Source organism: Ictalurus punctatus, chromosome 12 (assembly GCF_001660625.3).
Source record: "Ictalurus punctatus breed USDA103 chromosome 12, Coco_2.0, whole genome shotgun sequence".
Classification (NCBI taxonomy): domain Eukaryota; kingdom Metazoa; phylum Chordata; class Actinopteri; order Siluriformes; family Ictaluridae; genus Ictalurus; species Ictalurus punctatus.
Genome location: NC_030427.2, coordinates 9,378,711 through 9,397,438, shown reverse-complemented (window position 1 = coordinate 9,397,438; position 18,728 = coordinate 9,378,711). Strand labels below are relative to the sequence as shown.

Genomic DNA, 18,728 nt, shown 5'->3' with positions numbered 1-18,728 from the left:
GTAACTGTAAGCCCATCTGCATGGCTGAAAGTACACAAATGCTCGATTTAGTCTCTCAGTTTATTTTGCGCCGCGCTGATCAGTGGGTCGCGCGGGTCTCGTGCTGGGAGGTCTAAAACGTCCAGTGTGTCACGCATATCAATTGCTGCTGTTGAATGATCACGCTGCGATACCCAGTGGGTCGCACAGGTACTCGGTCTGCGCTGCGCGGTTCTTCTGAGTAGCTCAGATTGGACCAGCTTTTGAGCCGTTTGGCTTCCCATACAAAGAATCGCTCTTTACGATCGTGGTGAGCAGGAGAGCATCTCAAAAAACGCACAACACATCAAACCTTAAGGGCAGATGGGCTACAACATCAGAAGACAACGGGTACCAATCCCATCAGCCAAGAATCTGAAGAATCTGAGGCTATAGTGAGGTGGAGACTGGAAAAAACCCCAAACATCATTTCTCCTCCGACCTCTCGCGTCAACACGGCATTTCCGCCGCACGGAACCGGCACTCGCTGGATAGATTTTTCTTTTCCGCACCATATTTATGTAAACTCTAGAGTGTGTGTCCAAAATCCCAGATGATCAGCGGTCTCTAAAATACTCAAACCCATGTGCATTTATGCACTGCACTGCTGCCACGTGATTGGCTGATCATATAATTGCATGATGAGCAGGCGTACAGCGATCGTTTCCTGGCTAGACGCAAGTTTATAAAAATAGCTGGTGACTAAGAAGGCTCCAAGGAACCAAAAATAAAAAATGATCAGCCTTGAAATGTGCCACATTTGGCAAAACGCGACACGAAAGTGCAATATTTCTGATTTTACAATGCACGAGTTATTTCACGGTCAGGAATTCCATGGAGTCCTGCAGGAAAGACCGACAATGCACTTCACCTCTCACAGTCAAATCCTAAACGCCACCTTCATCTGTTAAACAGGAGCACAGAAGAGACACACGGCTCAGTGTAGGGTGAAAATCTCGAATACGGACGCTTGTATGATACGGGAGTACGGCGAGTGACGCAACACACCTGTCCAACCTGTGCTGCGATATAAAAGGAGGATTAGAGCGCTTACGTGGGGCTGTTTTGCGGGTCTGGGCTCGCGGTCGGATGGGAGCTCCATATTTGGAGCGGGGACTCTTGTTCGAGAGCGTCGGTTTAGATCTGTAGTTATGAGATTTCGAAGCGCGAGATGCCTCCTTGCGTACGGCCTCCCTGTACTCCTGCTCCTACATGAACGACGACATGAAAGGCTTTCGTCAACGTCACGTTTACACAATGCGAAAACAACAAAGTGAACTTACTTAGAAATGGACTAATTTTACACGATGGACAGTACATATAATCATTTCTATTAGTGTAGTATAAATGACAAAAAAGAAATAATATTCTCCAAATACACCACAGATTAATTTGTACTTTTCTTTATATTTGGGGGTTTTTAGACTTTTGCAGCTTAACAACCCCCCCCAATACATTTTAAGACTTAAATTCTATATATTTATACATTAACTTTTTGTTAACAATATAAACGACATGTTAACAATATAAACAAACGTATATAATGTGTATAGTATATTATATAACTCATAAATGAGATAGTCCAGAAGTCCTTACAGCCTCCTGAGCTCGTAGTCTCTCGATGGCCAAGTCTATTCTCTGCTGCTCGTCCAAGTTCTTCAGCTCTGCCTCATAAGCTTCAGCCACCATCTAGAGGCCAACACGAGAAAGACAACATCGCTACAGTACACCACAAACACTGCAAAAACCAAGACGCTTTCTTTACCCAAGTACTAATTCCATAGAACTCAGAAGCCCAAGCCTGGGCAAAAGATACTATTCAGTGACCAACAGTTGAGAAAGCTGTATGCTATATCTAGCCTCTGTCTGACCTGGCTTTTTCTGCGCTGGTCCTGAAAGGGTCGGAGCTTGTCGTGCCGCCTCTGGGCCGTGTGCTGCCGCGTGTCTGGGATCGGAGCGCCCTCTAGCATGCTCTGACTGGAAGGACGTACAGGAGGTGGAGAAGGAGAAAGGGAGCGTGTGCGCGGAGGTCTGTCCACTCCGGGCTTGTCTGTATACGGAAGTAACATTACATCACGACGTCTTGGGAAATACGGTTCGTGAAATGATGAAGAGACGTGAAAGCTAGAGAAAGTAGAAAGAAAAGTGCAAGAAGTACCTATGGGTCTGGGGGCACGTCTGCACTCCATGACGCTGTCACTGTGGTGGGAGTGTTTGTCCTCCTCTGCAGGCTTTGACTCGTCCCCGGTCTCCCCCAGAGCCCTCTTCAGCATCTGAACGAGCGAGACAAACTTATAAATGGACGTCACAAAAAGCACACTCTTCACATAAGACTGAATTTTGAAAAAAAAAATTATTTGCTCCACCACAGGAAAAACAAGACACTGAGGCAAAAGTCTGATGTAACCGCTGCTGTAACCACTAGACACTCACTAAATCGAGCTCCTCGAGACGGCGAGCGAGTTTCTCTGACATCTCGTGCAGCTCCTGCTCGGCCTGTTTGTTCTTCTGACTGCGCCTTGATAATGGGTCCTCACTTTCCTCTGCCAGCCTGAGGCAAAAACAGCGAGAGAGAGAGAGAGAGGGAGAGAGAGAGAGAGAGCGAGAGCGAGCTTTACGTCAGAATGTCTCTAGCAGTAATTCATATAACGTCCTCAGTAGCGCTCGACTCGTTCGATTCGTTTGAGTGCATGCGTCCTTTACTCAGCTCCCCACCTCCTGCTCCTATGGCTCCTCCGTCTTCCAGACGACGAGCTGGAGCCGTGGAGCCGTTCTTCATCGCTCTGCCCCTCTTCCGCTCGGCCGTGCGCGCGCGTGTCCTCTCTCTGGCTGTGCTCACGTGGGACGTACGGGACCGGCACGTCCGGCTGAGTGTGGAACAGGACACGCCGTGCTCCCTCTCTACCACTCTGGGAGAAAGAGATGGCCAGTTTTACGTCAAATGAGAGTGATTAGACATAGAATGCCAATGCTTGCATACACCAATATTAACAAGACATCAGTACTTATACAAAGTTGCTAACCGGAAAACCCTAGCAGGGTACATCTCATAGATATCAAAATTAAAAAAAAATTATCAGTATCAGTCAAATAGTGTATGTTAAGCTACCAATAATGAGAGGAAGGGGAAAATAAATAAATAAATAAATAAATAAATAAATAAATAAATAGAGCAGTTTAAATGCATTTCCCTTTCTGATTGTGACAAAAACATTCTGTAGCAACTCCGTTTTCCTGTTTTCTGTCGAAGTAAATATCTTAGCCATAGATGTTTAAAAACATCGATATCCCACCTCCACTTGTGCTTTGGGAGCCTCAGGCTGTGTTTCTTTCAGACTCGGCACAGACCTCTCGCTTTCTGCTAGAGACAAACAGACTGTTACTTATCATGACTGCAATGCACGAGCAATATTAATCCTTAACTACTATATAATCGGTGTGAGCATAATTCAAAACACACACACGTTTCAGTAACAGTTCATGTCAAATCCATGTTAAAATCTCAGCACGTGTACTAAACGGGATAATAAAAAGGTCAGTCTGTTAACGTCGGAGATTAAACACAGTGGCAAGGCGAATCTGAGGCATACCAGAAGTGTGGATCCCGTTAGTCTGAACACCGTTACACTTAGGAGAATGACCATTCTGTAAGAGAGAGCAGAGAGACATATCTCATGAGTCACGTACAACCCCTGGCAAAAATGATGGAATCGCCACGCTTAGACGATGCTCACCGGGGTTTTTCACTTCGTAGCGAATAAACAAAAATCACAGATATGACACAAAACGATTTTTGTTTAATAGCTGAACATTCTGGTTTCGTGAAACATACCTCAAACAAATGTAATTCAATTGTTGTAATTTATAGCATATTATTTTCTAGATCAAGGCGCGGGGGGGGGGGGGGGGGGGGATCACAGTTAGTACTCTGTTGCTCCTCCTTGGACTTTTATGACGGCCTTAATTCTTTAAGGCATGGACTTCACTCTGATTCATCACTGAATATCACTTTGATCCCATCATCCACACGCCATGATTGCTTCTCTTTAACCCTCGTTCTCTTCTGTGCTGCTTTTCGTTTTCTGTCACAAACATTGACTGTACGTTTACATGGACAGCGGTAATCTAGTTATTGACCTTACTCTGAGTAAGATAATAATGTGATTAAGGTGTTTACGAGTCGCTTTTAGAATAGGCCTGTCATGTTCCCGTTTTACATGTTATGGAACATAATTAGATTAACGGCACACGTCATTACGTCACCGCGCCACGCCGTCCGACGTCCCTCCAGAATTTCACGTATCGACATACAGTTCGTCTTCGTTATGGTACCGTATACAGTTTTGGGTGTTTTTATTTAATTTTTTTACGAACGCTTCAAGTGCGGTTAATTATTTGTCACGCGATACGTGCGAATAGACGACTGCTTGAAGCCGTGGGCTGCGTCCCAAACTGCATACTTGCCTACTATATAGCAGCTGAGACGCATGTATTTCGCAGGTAAGTAAGCGGTTTGGGACGCAGCCGTGCTCTCCCGTTTGCCGTAAAACGGTCGCGCACTGCCGGGTGTGATCGTGTGCTGTCGCGAAATGCGGCGAAAACCTCCCACACGGCGTTAACGTGAGCGCACTCTTTTAACTGCAGACTAATTTGGCTTTTAGACTTGTGCTGGTATTTGTTTTCCAAATGCAAATGACAAGGTGCTGCCATAATTACTTCCTCAACACTGAGTGAGTCCATAATTATTTCCTTTACTTGATCTGGAAAAAAAAAAAAAAAAGGCACCAATTAAAACAATTTTATTTAATTTGTTTGAGGTATGTTTCGTGAAGCCAGAACGTTTAGCTATTAAACAAAAATTGTTGCGTGTCATATCTGCGATTTCTTTATTTGCTACGAAGTAAAAATCCAGGTGAACATCCTGTATAAAGTTTGGTGATTCCTCTGATCTACCTTCCGATCAGTCGTCCGATGTCTGAGCTACCGCTATACATAGAAAGTTAAGGTCCTCACTCAAGAGGCCAACAGTGGCAGCTTGGTGGTGCTAGGGCTTGACCTTCTGATCAGTAACCTGGAGCCTTAACCACTGTGCCACCATTGAAGCACTGAAACTAATCTTCTGGATTGGTCAGGGTTGTGCTGGATCCCTAGTCCATGACTGGGCACAAGACCCCAGTCCATCACTGTGTACACTGCGCACACACACTTACACCTAGGGGCAATTTAGATAAGCCAGTCCACCTACAGACATGCTTTTGGGAGGTGGGAGGTAACCGGAGAACCTGGAGGAAACCTACACACTATAGTGTGAACGTGCAAAATGTGCGCACACAGTAACCCGAGCTCAGGCTCGAACCGGGACCCTGGAACTGTGAGGCAGCAATACCACCCACCATGTCCCGAATCGATACATCTAAATTAATCTAGATATAAACATGACCAAACTGAGCGATGTCACACACAGCGATTGCACATAAATAGTACATCCCGATCCTGAGCAAAAGTGTAAATATTCATAGTACATCCCTGCAATCAGTAAACAAACCGATAACTTATTTGCGTGCGTGACTTAATTTCCTGTCCTGCCTGAATGTTTGCATGTCCCTTTGTGCTCTTCATTTGCTTATCCAAACACCTACCTCAGAAGTGGGTGTTTCTCGGGTCTTGCACAACAGCAGCTCGATGCGTGCGTGTGCGCGCGCTACTGCCGAGTGAAACTACGCCGCGATCCACGGTCCTTTTTAACCACATAACAACAGAAGTGAGCTCATCGAGTTGTTTCAATAAGCATGGTTTTTCCTTTCAATGCAGCAATCCCTTTCTCTGGGCTTCCTTTCAGCAAGGAAACTATGAGTTTAGGCACTTGGGAAAACACCAAGCTAAACTAGTGGGTTGCTTTGTTATGGCATTACAGATGTCCACACAGCTGAGACAGGTTAAGTGTACGGGAAACCCTAGGGTGTGTTCAGGAGTGTCTGTGGCGATGACGCAGTGTGAGGAGAGTCATCAGAAAGTCTCATTCATTTGTATGATATTTGTACCGCCTCTGATTATATGAGGTTATGTTGGCCAAAAAAAATAAACAGGAGCTACTGTAACTGCTGGAGTAATCCACTATAAATACAGCCATTAACAAGTGAGTAATTTCATTAATCAAAAAATGATAACCAATTTCATTAATGATTATACAATTCTTTACCACAAAAAAGGTCAAACAAAAAATGTATTAGAGTAAAATATGGCCAAAAAAAAATGTAAATCATGCAAAAAAATCGAACTTATACTAATAATATAACTTTATAACCAAAAATTTCAGTCGCACTATTACTAATGTTTACAACAAAAAAATTATTCATTTGAATTAAAATTAACTGTAAACATTAATTTTTTTACATTAATTATTCTGTTTGTTTTTTTTAATATTTCACTTTTAAATAAAATCATAAATATCAATATTTGATCTATTGAATTTGAAGTTCAAACTAATAAAAACAAACATAAATAAATATTTCTCATGACCCATTTTTTCTTTCCTTTTTAACGCCATGCCAGCTTCTATGGCTATACTCATGACGAGAGCAGCTTTAGTTATTCAAGAAGAAAACTAGATAAGGTGTTTAAGATTCATTTTTTCCCTTAAAAATTTAGCTTAAACCCAAGTTTGACTTAAAACCTTTTCAAAAGTGTCAACGGAAGTGTCAAAAGTGCGTTACAGTCCAGTAAGACATGTTTAATAGGTAGGGGGTTCTCACAGGATGTGCACTTCGGTGAATTTTCTCCAGATAAAAAGTCAAAATTGGTGCGCGAGCTTTGCGTGTCCTATCCGGCATCGAGTGCAGGTGACTTGATCCCAGCGATCGTTAAAGGGGAATACGTGTCTTGTCTTTATTTCCCGTAATTTGTTGTTTAAACACTGATCCGTTTGTTTTCAGTGTGTACGTTCAATGTTGGTTTTAGGTCTGTGAACAGAATAGAGCATTTGACTGGTTCTGAGGATAATGCTTGTTTGGCAGCTCTATCTGCTTGTTCATTACCGGAGATCGCCGAGTGACCCAGCAGAAAATAATACTAAAATTCTTTGACTCTAGAGAGGGCAATTTGTTTAAAAAGAAAAAAAAATAAAAAATCTACACGATTGTTGGGTGATCGGTTTTTATAGACTCCAGGGCTTCCAGACCTGATTTGGAATCAGTCATCATTAAAAAGGATTTCTGTGGAACAGTCTCAATGAACGTCAGTGCTAGTAATAAAGCATTTGGCTCTGCAGTAAAAGCTGAACTTTGGTCAGAGATGTGTATGCATTGACTCAGGTGACTTGTTGCAAAGGCTGCTGCCATTTGAGTTCCGGATTTGGATCCACCTGTGTATTTTGGGATATGTTGTGGGAACACTGCTCTTATAGCCAGGAATTGTTGGTAATACTCATTCGGATGAGTTTTTGATTTCTCGTTTCTCGTTAAGGGGGGGGGTTCACGTTCAGGTTCTCCAGATGGGTTTTTATACGTAGGCCAAATGGACGAATGGGACTTGGGTTTTCTTTCATATAGTACTGGATGTTGAGTTGAGAAAACTGCTGGTGAGGCTTTATTTGTTTTCAGTTTGGTTGCTTATTGTAGGGCCAGCTTTAGGCGTCTGTTTTCCAAGGAAGGTTCACTGGCTTCCACGTAAACGCAAACTTTGAATCGGTGACGTTGTGTGTGCTCCTAAGGCCAGTCGAATACCTTGGTGGTGAACGGTATCTAAAAGTGGTGCATATGATCTCCTGGCTGATCCGTAATCGCTGCTTCCACAGTCCAGCTTTGAGCGAACCAAGATTCTGTACAGATTCCTGAGTTGAACTGTATGCTCCCCGTTTGGTTTCGGATAAAACTTGAAAAACGTGCCTAGCTTTAAAACTTTAAAACAAAAGTACAGGTCTTACCTGTTTGTTTGAAGCCTCTGCATCTCCCTCGTTATCCAGTGATGACGGGAGTGGATGCGGTGTGGTCTGTTTGGGAGGCTGCAGAGGAATGGCTGAGTGGAACGGCTGGTGCTGCTGAGGGGGTTGAGCCGTGGGTGGGTCGAGGTCACTGGGAGCTTTTTCAATAGAAACGACTGAGGGCAGCGGGTGTGGGCGCACTGAAAGAGAGAGAGCGAGAGAAAAAGATGTTAAGCATCCGATTCACATGTTTCATCAGTAAACGTACATCTAAGGTTATAAATGTACACCCAAGGACTGATTTTAGAACAAAAATCAGTAGTTAAGAAGGTTTAGTCGAGAACTACATGAATTCTAAAAATATAAGAGACAGTTTTAATGTATTAAGCGACTGAAAAACATTACAGTTTACATAACTTAAGAAACTAGCGTGATTTAATGAACGTATTATGTCAATCCTTAAGAGAGAAAAAATATTAAAGGCTACAAACGTCTATAAACATGCAGCACTCACTACGGTTATGATAAAACCGGCCAGTCTCTGATTTAATAAGCACTTTATAATCATTAGCAAAAAATCTCTGATTTCAGCTTGAAAGGAAATTATTCTTGCTCAGAGTGCTTTAAAAAACAAACAAACAAACAAACAAACAAACAAACAAACAAACAAACGAAACCCTCATTAAGCGGCTGGTTAAAATACCACAGTATGGAAATCAGGGAGCTCGGCCTTGCTGCGCTACTGAGCCAGTCGCAGCTAATGTGTCTGGTACTGCTCAGAAGCATGAAGCAAAGATGGAAAATGGCTGTCAAGCATGAATATCGGCTTTTCTGCCTTAACAAATATAGCAGAAGGATCGCTGCTGGTTTCTCACGGACACTGGTATGTGTGGGACGTCTACCAAGACCTAGCATCTTATACTCCTATAAGACTTTCCAAGTTTCTAGCCTGGAATCAAAGGGTAATTAGTAATTGGTATTAGTAATAAATTAGTACTGGCTTGAGGAGAAATCGTGTGCACCTTCTTGCTTCGAGGTGAACGTGCGGGCTGAATCGCCCAACAGAATCAGCTCGGCGGTTGACTCAGAGTCGTCCCCGTTCCAGGAATGGAGGGAGTATTTACTGGACTGGACAGCAGAACTGAAATCAAGATGATGATAATGAAGAAATGAGGCAGGCAGAAAAACAGATAAACAGATGATGGCCACATATTCCTAACATCGAGCTTATATCGTTGATTGTTTTTCTTCTCATGGAATGGTATGGCGGTCGTTTTCCTATTTCGCGTTATTATTTGTTACATCCGTTCTTATAATACTTATAATTACTTTAATTAGATAACTATAATTATAATTACTCAAGTAACTAATTTAATCCCTTTCTCTTTGTTTTACTCACACTTCATACCACAGCGCTGTTGAACTCTCAAATCGGATTGGTCAGAAGGTGTCGTTTGATTTTCTATTAAAGCAGCTCGGTCGGCTACAACGCAAATCACAGGTTTATATCGACATGCTCGTTCTAACACCTTATCATTTCTATGGTAACGGCTCATTCACAGAGAAGAAGTCTAATAATAAACTGATAAATACATTTTTTTTTTGCGAAAGTTAAAGAAAATATACAAAGTATAATATAGTTCTGTAATGGAGTTGTTTATGAAAGCAGCCTCCAGTGTCAGAGCTCTGAGTCTTCCGGACTTGGTGGATTCTTTGGTGACATGGAAAGCTGCGATGGCAAACATGAGGAGAGGGGGTGAGGGAATAACTATTTATAGCTGCTATAATGTAAGTGATAACAGAAACGACATTATCTGAAACGTAGCTATAAATGGATACAAATGATCATTATATGTTAGTTAATTAATGATTTACTAATTGTAATCGTTGCCAATTGCTGCGGTAGAAGAGGAATAAAACACCTCGGGACATGCTGTTATTGGAAATGAATCAACTTCGAGTCAGTACGTTTACATGGATGACAATAATCCGATATGAACCCGATTAAGACGATACTCTGATTAAGAGACTAGCATGTGAACAGCGATTACTGATGACCTTAATCCGATTAAAGTCGTACTCGGAGTAAACACAAATCGAATTAAGACGTGTGGAGTATTTCCTGTTCTAGTCGTATTATCGGAGTGCGTTACAGACATGTACACACCTTAATCACATCGTTAACGCCGTGTGGGAGTTTTCGACGCATTTCGCGACAGGACACGATCGCACACGGCAGAGCGCGGCCGTTTTACGGCAAACAGGAGAGCACGGCCGCGTCCCAAACCGCGTACTTACCCGCTATATAGTAGGCGAAATACATGCATCTCAGCTGCTATATAGTAGGCAAGTATGCCGTTTCGGACGCAGTCCACAACTTCGTCTATTCGCACGTATCGCGTGACAAATAATTAACTGCACCTGAAGCGTTCGTAAAATTAAAAATGAAACACCCAGAACTGTATACGGTACCGTAACTGAGACGAACTGTATGTCGATACGTGAAATTCTGGAGGGGACGTCGGACAGCGTGGCGTGGGAATGTAACGTGTGCCGTTGATCGAGAACATGTAAAACGGGGACTTGTAAGGGAAATTCTAAAAGCCACTCATGTAAACACCTTAATCAGAATATCGTCTTATTCAGAATAAGGGCAATGATTAGATTACCGCTGTCCACGTAAACGTAGTTAGGAACTCGGCTTTGGCTCACATCGCACCGCCCCGTCGTTGATCGATTTCCCAGAACACTACTGTGAGGCTGTTCCGAGACCTTTCGGATTGTTTTAATGTAGACATGGATCTCTGAAAAGCTTCGCTTGTTGGTTTATGTGCTTTCTGTTGACGTTCCAGACTGTGCATTATGACTAATGGAGTAAAAAGCTACAGCACCACCAGAACTGGTTCCACTGCATTCATTACAGCTTGTTTGTAAAGACATTTTTCTCCCTACCCAACAATGAATGACAGCCTCTCAGGTTTTGCTAAACGTCGACACATATAACATCGAGACGATAAACTTAAGTTGCTTTCATATGAAGTAATGATGATAATAATAATAATAATAATAATAATAATAATGATAATGAGTCTTTATTAGTCACATATACATTACAGCACAGTGCTGTAATGTATATGTGACTAATAAAGTTTTTTTTTTTTTTTTTTGCATATCCCAGCATGTTAGAAAGTTGGGGTCAGAGTGCAGTCGACTATGATACGGCGCCCCTGGAGCAGAGAGGGTTAAGGGCCTTGCTCAAGGGCCCAACAGTGGCAGTTTGGCAGCGCTGAGGCTTGAACCCCCGACCCTCCGATCAGTAACATTGCTATAAGTCCTATATTTACAGCGTACAAACAGACATATTTTACTGATCCTGTGAGGTAAACTGTTCAAGGCTGACAAATTAATATCTATTATAAATTATAGTCACAAAAAAATAAATAAAAATAAATAAAAGTCACCTCCACTCTGGCCCTTATTGAGAAGCCAGGAATTAAAAGGAAATGTACGTAATGTAGACACCAAACTGGTTCCTGCTTCCTCACACTGTCTGACTCGACCTAAATCACAAGGCTGTCCCGTCAACGGGATTTTTAAACCGGTTTGTACTCTGCTGTCATTGCAAACAACGCAGCCCTGATAGAGAAACGTCACGGCGCTATTAAGAACATTCATCGGCTATGCGATTTTTTTAAAAAACCGTCCGTGTGTTTGTATGCGTAGTGCGAAGGCCTCACTGTGTGCTAGAGATCTGCGACGACATCTCCTCTTTATCCTGCTCCTGTGCTTCGGCAGGGTGCACCGTACCGCTGAGCTCTGTAGGGAGAAAGAGAGCGACAGAGCACATGAGGACCGAATCGGGACAAAATGTACTAACACGGGACTCTTTGTGTATATAGCGACGACATTACTTACACCGTGTAACTTTGAATATTAAGCTGCGATAGCCAAAACAAACATCTCGGGTCACTGATTCCACTGTCGTACACTGACTAAACTACGTCACGGTGCTGTCCAACGGTCTATTCCGAGTGTTCAGAAGGTGTTGGTGAATTTGTGGACGTGCGGATTTGTGGATATTGTGCGGTTTTCCAGAAGGAGAGGTTTATCCGGTCGTTTTTGGAAGGAGCTTCCGGTATTCGGTGCTTTAGAACAGTCGGAGTGAACGCCGTAACCAGGATCTCGAATTGTCCCATTTCTTACATTCCGATTTGGCGGATGTCGAAATAAAACCATGCCACTTATACATAAAACAGGCGTCTTAAATACAACAGGCTAAATGATTTGATCCATTTTTTTATGCTTACATCACTCTGTACCTCATTACAACTGCATCAATGTTCACAAAGATGCCAAAAATATACAACGATATAATTTTATGCTTTTTTCTTGCATATGGAACATTATTTTAAAGACGGAGCCCTTGGGGTCTTGCATTTACTTCTCTCATTTTTGCACTGAAGCTGTGAGAATAATGTAGCTAAAAAGTAATGGGCATTTCTCTCATCAACACCTTTCTTCATTAATTAACACATAAATATTTTTTATATATTATATTATATTATATTAAAATATCAGGGTCACAGGGAACCTGGAGCCTATCCCAGGGAGCATGGGGCACGAGGCGGGGAACACCCTGGACAGGGTGTCAATCCATCGCAGGGCACAATCACATACACACTCACACACCCATTCATACACTACGGACACTTTGGACATGCCAATCAGACTACCATGCATGTGTTTGGACTGGAGGAGGAAACCGGAGAACCCGGAGGAAACCCCCGCAGCACGGGGAGAACCTATAGTTATTCATTTTTATTATTCAAATCAATGACTTCCAGCTTTCCGTCTGAAATTCCATCTTCGGACGTTCACAAGCTGGGGTCTAGAACAATATAATGTGGATATCACGGTACCGATTTGCACTCAGAGACAGTGCCGAACTAAAGACGTGAACGTCAAGACACAAAACATGTCTTTGCTCGTCAACTATCTTTGGGGTGATAAAAAAAAAAAAAAAAAGTGAAAAGTGTTAAACTGTGTAAATTTCATTTTCAGCTCTACCGTTCTTGATGGGAAACATGTCATTGTTGATGAACTACATTTGGGATAATAAAAAAGAAAAGAAAAGAAAAAAGTGAGATGTGAAGTGTTCTGGGAAATGAGGATAGGAACTCGTCTCTATAAAAAGAAAAAAAAAATGAATATTCAGTTCTTTATTTTTTAATGATGTTATTTGTGTTTTTATGCATTATTCTGTTCTAATTTTATTTTCTTGCCGAATATTATATTTTACCGCTTAATTTATATACGGTTTTGGGGCTTTATTAATTAGGGATATAATCTTGTGAAATCTTAACTTTCTGTTATCTGTACTCTTGTTATTCAGTGTAGAAAATTCCAGTAAAAGAAATTACTGGCAGTCAGTATCACGAGACACATTAAGAATGTGCAAAAAAAAAGAAAAAGAAAAGAAAATGATGCAGCATTTCTGGAAAATTTTATTCCGATGTTTATACTCCTCATCAGTGCTTCCTCAACATTCATCATTCAAAGTAATGCGTCGAGCCCGGCCCATTAGGGAGGTAAAGCCATCTACTGGGTCGCAGCAGGGTCAGAAATGACCTGGCCAACAGCACACTGAGATCATTTAATACCCGAACAGCCGCCGGTAATCCCTGCTTGGGCTGCTTCCAAAGCCGGTTAGATCCAGCTCGTGCATGTGGGTGGGCTTACGAATGAAATACATGAATGAGTGTATCAGCAGGACAGAAGACGCCACAGCTCAATCTCACACACTCTGAATCACAATGTGCTTATAAATATTAAAAAAAAACAAAAAAAAAAAAAACACAACACCACACACACAGCATAATCAAAAGAAGAAGAAGAAGAAAAAAAACCTTCACCTCCATTGGGGAGCTCTTCTTCCTCACTGAGCTGCTCCGTGAGATACTCCAGCAGCCCATCGAAAATCTCCAGAAGGTTACGGATGGAATCCTTATCTCCTCTCACAATGTTCTCACCTATAGAGACAGGCAGTAATTGGACCACCAAAGATGACAACAAGGGGAAAAAAAAAAAGAAAACCCACATAGCAACCGACAGAGGCTTGGCCCAACTAACAAAAATGGCAGGCTCAGAGACTGGCTCTGTACAAAAGCAGCAATGTTCCCTCTAAAACAAGAGGCTCTATTGAGTATGTACACAGCAGAACATGCAGTGGCCCCAGGCACACACCGTCACTGCTTCACCTGACTAACCCTCTAAATCATAAACAGCTACAGGAGGTTGACATGTGATCGTGCTGAAATGTCTCAACGGATCGAGACACAACCATGGTCATATGGGTGCACGATGCGTCGGAATGCAAAAATGTGACAGTGTGCACTGTAGAGATGTGCGATTCAAATGGGGGAAATCATGAATTTAATTCAATTGCATTCTGAAGTACCAGAAGTCCCAATCTGCACAATCTATAGCATTAAAATATATAGAGAGCACGCTGGTCACATGATCGCGTTCTTTCGCCTGTGCTATTATCAGGAATCGTCTGCACTTATGATAGCTCCGGATCACGACGACCGAACGGTATTATAGGTTATACGGCAGCAAAACCACATTATAACCATTAACAAGTCTCATCGGTAGCAGTCTACAGTGTCTGAGAAAGACGCTGTGGAAGTCTGGCATTTTAGCCCACTTTGGAGCTCTAAGTCAGGTTAAAATGACATTTCAAGCACTGCCATTATAAATAAATGTGTATATGTGTATATATATAAGGTTTTTTTTTTTATTTTAAAAAATATGATGAACCTGTAGTACATTTTCTTTACATTACACGTCTGTTCATAGCAATATCTGATATATTTTGTTTTATACAGACAAAAATGCACATTGTTTTGCAGTGTTTACGATCCAGAAATAAAAAAATAAAAAAAAAAAGAGTCTTTTTAGTCATAAATTTTTCTTCATTAAAATGAGAATCAAATACATCAGGATCAGTATCGTGAACCGAATCAGGAGCGAATTGTATTGTTGCACCCCAATACAGACCGAGATACAACCACGACAATAACGCAAGTCTGCACCTGTGATGTGAGATAAGCTGATCTGGAGATAGTCCAAGGCCAGAGAGTCAATCACAGATTGTACGTTGTGGATGTCATCCTCTTGGCTCTTGGGCACAACGATGTAATCTGAAAAATGAAGCAGACAATCTAAAATTCCGATTGAATTTTTTTTTGTAAAAGATTTAGCCGAGGTGATGAAATGCATTTGAATATGAAGAAGTCTATATGCCACAGAACCAATGGAAAAAAAATTAAATTAAAATAACTGTCACGATCTTAAGAAAAGGGACATTCCAGATTCGCTTTCCTATATTTATATTCAATCATACTTTTCATTACTGATGTTTGGGTAGCTTCTATAGTTCTTAAGGTGCTTAGGGTCACACCTGAATCTGAGTGAAAGCGATCCTTTCTACATCAGCAATAGGACAAACATATACATATGATTTTTTTTAAAGGCATTTCTAATATACGCAGTAGACTATTTAATGTCCACAAAAACCAATGAACTTTTGTTTATATGAAAGAAAAAAAAAACATTATCAGCTGCTTCCAGTCAGTGTGTAATTATATTTCTTTAAAAAAAATAAATAAAAAATCAATCACATCACGATAGCCCTATGCTTCGAACGTTCATATACTCTTTTCATTTGTCAGCCCAAATATCCAGAACCCCTTGCACTTCTGCTGCACTCAGTCTTTGGCTCAGTTTAGCAGCTCACATTTACAAAAGGAAAAAAAAAAAAATCCTGCAACCCAAAAATCCAGGGCATGTTTGTTCACTTCCTGCAATGGGTCGGATCACTTTCTCACTGCAGTCGTCTCGCTCAGGCACTCTGTTTGCTCCTCCTCCCACAGGGGATTGAAACGCACCAGGGTTCGATTTTAACCGAATAAAGCGTGCATGTGTGACCGCAGCCTGGGATGACCCGAGATTCGTTTTCAGAACGATGGAGGACAAGTACCAAAAAAATGCAGTAAAAACCTCATAAAATGCAATCTGGAATTCAGCCACAGTCAGTTGCTGAAAAGTGTCAGTTAGTGCATGTAGAAATTGTTAACTTGCATGTAATATCACTTTAATAAAATATTTTCAATTAATAATAATAATAAAAAAAATAGCATGTTGTGACCCTTGCACGCATCACGTGACACAATGACTACGTTTACATGGACAGCAGTAATCTAGTTATTGAGCTTACTCTGAGTAAGATAATAATGTGATTAAGGTGTTTACATGAGTCGCTTTTAGAATACTCCTGTCATGTTCCCGTTTTACGTGTTATAGAACATAATTAGATTAACGGCACACGTCATTACGTCACCGCGCCACGCCGTCCGACGTCCCTCCAGAATTTCACGTATCGACATACAGTTCGTCTTCGTTATGGTACCGTATACAGTTTTGGGTGTTTTTATTTATATTTTTTACGAACGCTTCAAGGGCAGTTAATTATTTGTCACGCTGTACGTGCAAATAGACTGCATGAAGCCGTGGGCTGCGTCCCAAACTGCATACTTACTATCTATATAGTAGCCGAGATACATGTATTTTCCCCCACTACAGGCCTATAGTAGGAAAGTATGCGGTTTGGGACGCGGCCGAACTCTCTTGTTCGACGTAAAACGTAAAACTGCCGTGTGTGATCGTGTCCTGTCGCAAAATGCGGTGAAAACTCCCACACGACGCTCATAATGTGATTAAGGTGTTTACATGTCACTACTACACGTCCATAATGCGACTAAAACAGGAGTACTCCACCTGTCTTAATTCGATTAGACAATAGCATGTTGTGACCCCTGCACACATCATGTGACACAATGATAGGAACTTTACAGTGTTTCCATAGAACTGAAAGTAAAACTTAAATATGCTTTTGCTTCTGTAGATAATCCCAGACAACCTCCATTATGTTTTTTTTTTCTTTTCTTTTCTTTTTTTGTTTTAATTTGAAGGGTTCTCTATTACTTATAATGACCCATTTCTCTGCAACCTTTCTTTTTGTTGGCGAATGTACGATTGGGAACGTAAACTCTCCTGATGCTCCTTTTCACCGACACATTAATGCAGAATACATCAAATAAACATTAAGACAAACCTGACCTTTCATATGAGGAAAACCCAAACTGTTCGCTCCGGAAGCCCTAGCTGGGACAGCCCGGGCATCTTTTCACTTACATCATCAAACCTGTGGAACTTTTTCCCGGATGCCAGAAAACCTAGAAATTCACATGTCATTTTTAAAAGATATTTACCTGGGACTTTCTCTCCCAAGATAGCTTCATATAAGGCCACGAACACACTGGCATCGCACTCTGTGAGCCTCTGTATCCTCAGGTTAATGTGACACTTGCAGATGAGATCATTGGCCACATCCAACCAATCTGTGGAACAGATAATAAAAACACAATCAAATTCAGTACCTCAAATATATACGGAGCTAAAATCTGCTTCAGTGATAAACAGCTACTACATATACCGGTCAATTGTAACACAACATTTTGCTCTTCGATATTCGTCTGTGTTCCTAGATCAATCACATGACTTTATTTGCACCCATACTTGTAATAACATGAGAGCATTTCATAACTGCGATGACAGAACTATTACTGACTGTTGTTTTTAAATACTGCTTTGCTCAAATGTGTTCATAATCGTTGATATGGTTAAGCTTTCTAGAAGTAGACGTTTCTTTAACATTTATGGAAGGAGTCTACAGCGTCAGTAACCATGGGAAAGCCTGCAGGACAGAGGAGTTTGGAATGGCTGTATTGACTATTGAGCGAATTATGTAATGCAGACCTAACAACCTTGGTGCACGCTGCATCACTGATGATAAGCTTGTGCAGCCCATGAGACGCTGCGCAAGCCGATATTAGCTCAAACGTCACCTTTGTATAACTGGAACTTCCTATATCCAATCACAAATGGCTCAAATGAACCCTCTCTCACAGTAAACCGGCGTTCCATTCCGTCGGCAGAACAGAAATCGACTTATTGGACACTTTAAATCAGTATAAGCACACGAATTATTTTATTGCGGCAAGTCTGTTATAAGATTAGGCCCTGTTTACACTAGTGTGTTTTCGTTTTAAAAATGTAAACGATCTCGGTCCACACTGCACGACCGGATACGCATGTCACATGACCATTCATGCACTGGACAAACCGGCGTTCCATGTAATGCTTACGCCACTTGAAATGAGATTTGTTGCCGATTGCTGTAATCATAGCTTGCGTATTGCGCGTGTAGGCAGCTGCAGTATTATAAAATACAGAATTGAACTGCACAATGGCTGCTAAGAAGGACAACAAAGCCAGCAAAGCTTGCGGTTCAGTCTCTGGGTTGTTGTGTATACGATCAAGGTAGCGTAACGGTCATATAGTAGGGCTTGATGAATCAGGGAAGGATACACAATGATCCAGAAGACCCAATCAGCGGGAGAATGCGGACGAAGCCACGCCTTCGTTTTGGAAAGTCTTCGTTTTGGTCCGTTTACATTGAAACGTGAGTCTTCAAGCTAAAACGGGGTCTTAAGCGTTTCCAAAAGTCTCCGTTTCTGAGGGTCGAAAATGCCAGAGTAGAGTAGACGACAGGCATAACTGTAGCGAAAGTTATGCGTTGTAAAACGTAAACACACCTGTGTATACAGGGCTTTAGTCAGGACACTGTTGGGTTTCTGTGTGTAGAGTATCATGACTCTGTGTTTAGCTG

The 18,728-nt window shown here is 41.7% G+C and overlaps 1 protein-coding gene across 3 annotated transcripts in view; it reads right to left on the bottom strand.

Annotated features, from left to right (window-relative positions):
- The window catches only part of LOC108273113 (centrosomal protein of 95 kDa), a 32,480-nt gene that overhangs the window by 9,185 nt on the left and 4,567 nt on the right, over positions 1-18,728 (bottom strand). Inside the window, exons 2-15 of one of the 3 annotated variants that reach the window (XM_017482141.3) lie at positions 17,269-17,397; positions 15,031-15,138; positions 13,849-13,965; positions 11,674-11,752; positions 8,959-9,077; positions 7,940-8,136; positions 3,609-3,663; positions 3,312-3,379; positions 2,734-2,927; positions 2,452-2,569; positions 2,177-2,291; positions 1,890-2,068; positions 1,615-1,707; positions 1,073-1,226 (exon numbers count right to left, since the gene is read on the bottom strand). In XM_017482141.3, coding sequence (XP_017337630.1) covers positions 1,073-1,226; positions 1,615-1,707; positions 1,890-2,068; positions 2,177-2,291; positions 2,452-2,569; positions 2,734-2,927; positions 3,312-3,379; positions 3,609-3,663; positions 7,940-8,136; positions 8,959-9,077; positions 11,674-11,752; positions 13,849-13,965; positions 15,031-15,138; positions 17,269-17,397 — 1,725 coding nt within the window. The remainder of the gene's footprint in view (positions 1-1,072; positions 1,227-1,614; positions 1,708-1,889; positions 2,069-2,176; positions 2,292-2,451; positions 2,570-2,733; positions 2,928-3,311; positions 3,380-3,608; positions 3,664-7,939; positions 8,137-8,958; positions 9,078-11,673; positions 11,753-13,848; positions 13,966-15,030; positions 15,139-17,268; positions 17,398-18,728) is intronic. The other 2 variants (XM_017482142.3, XM_053684150.1) reach the window with 2 other exon arrangements.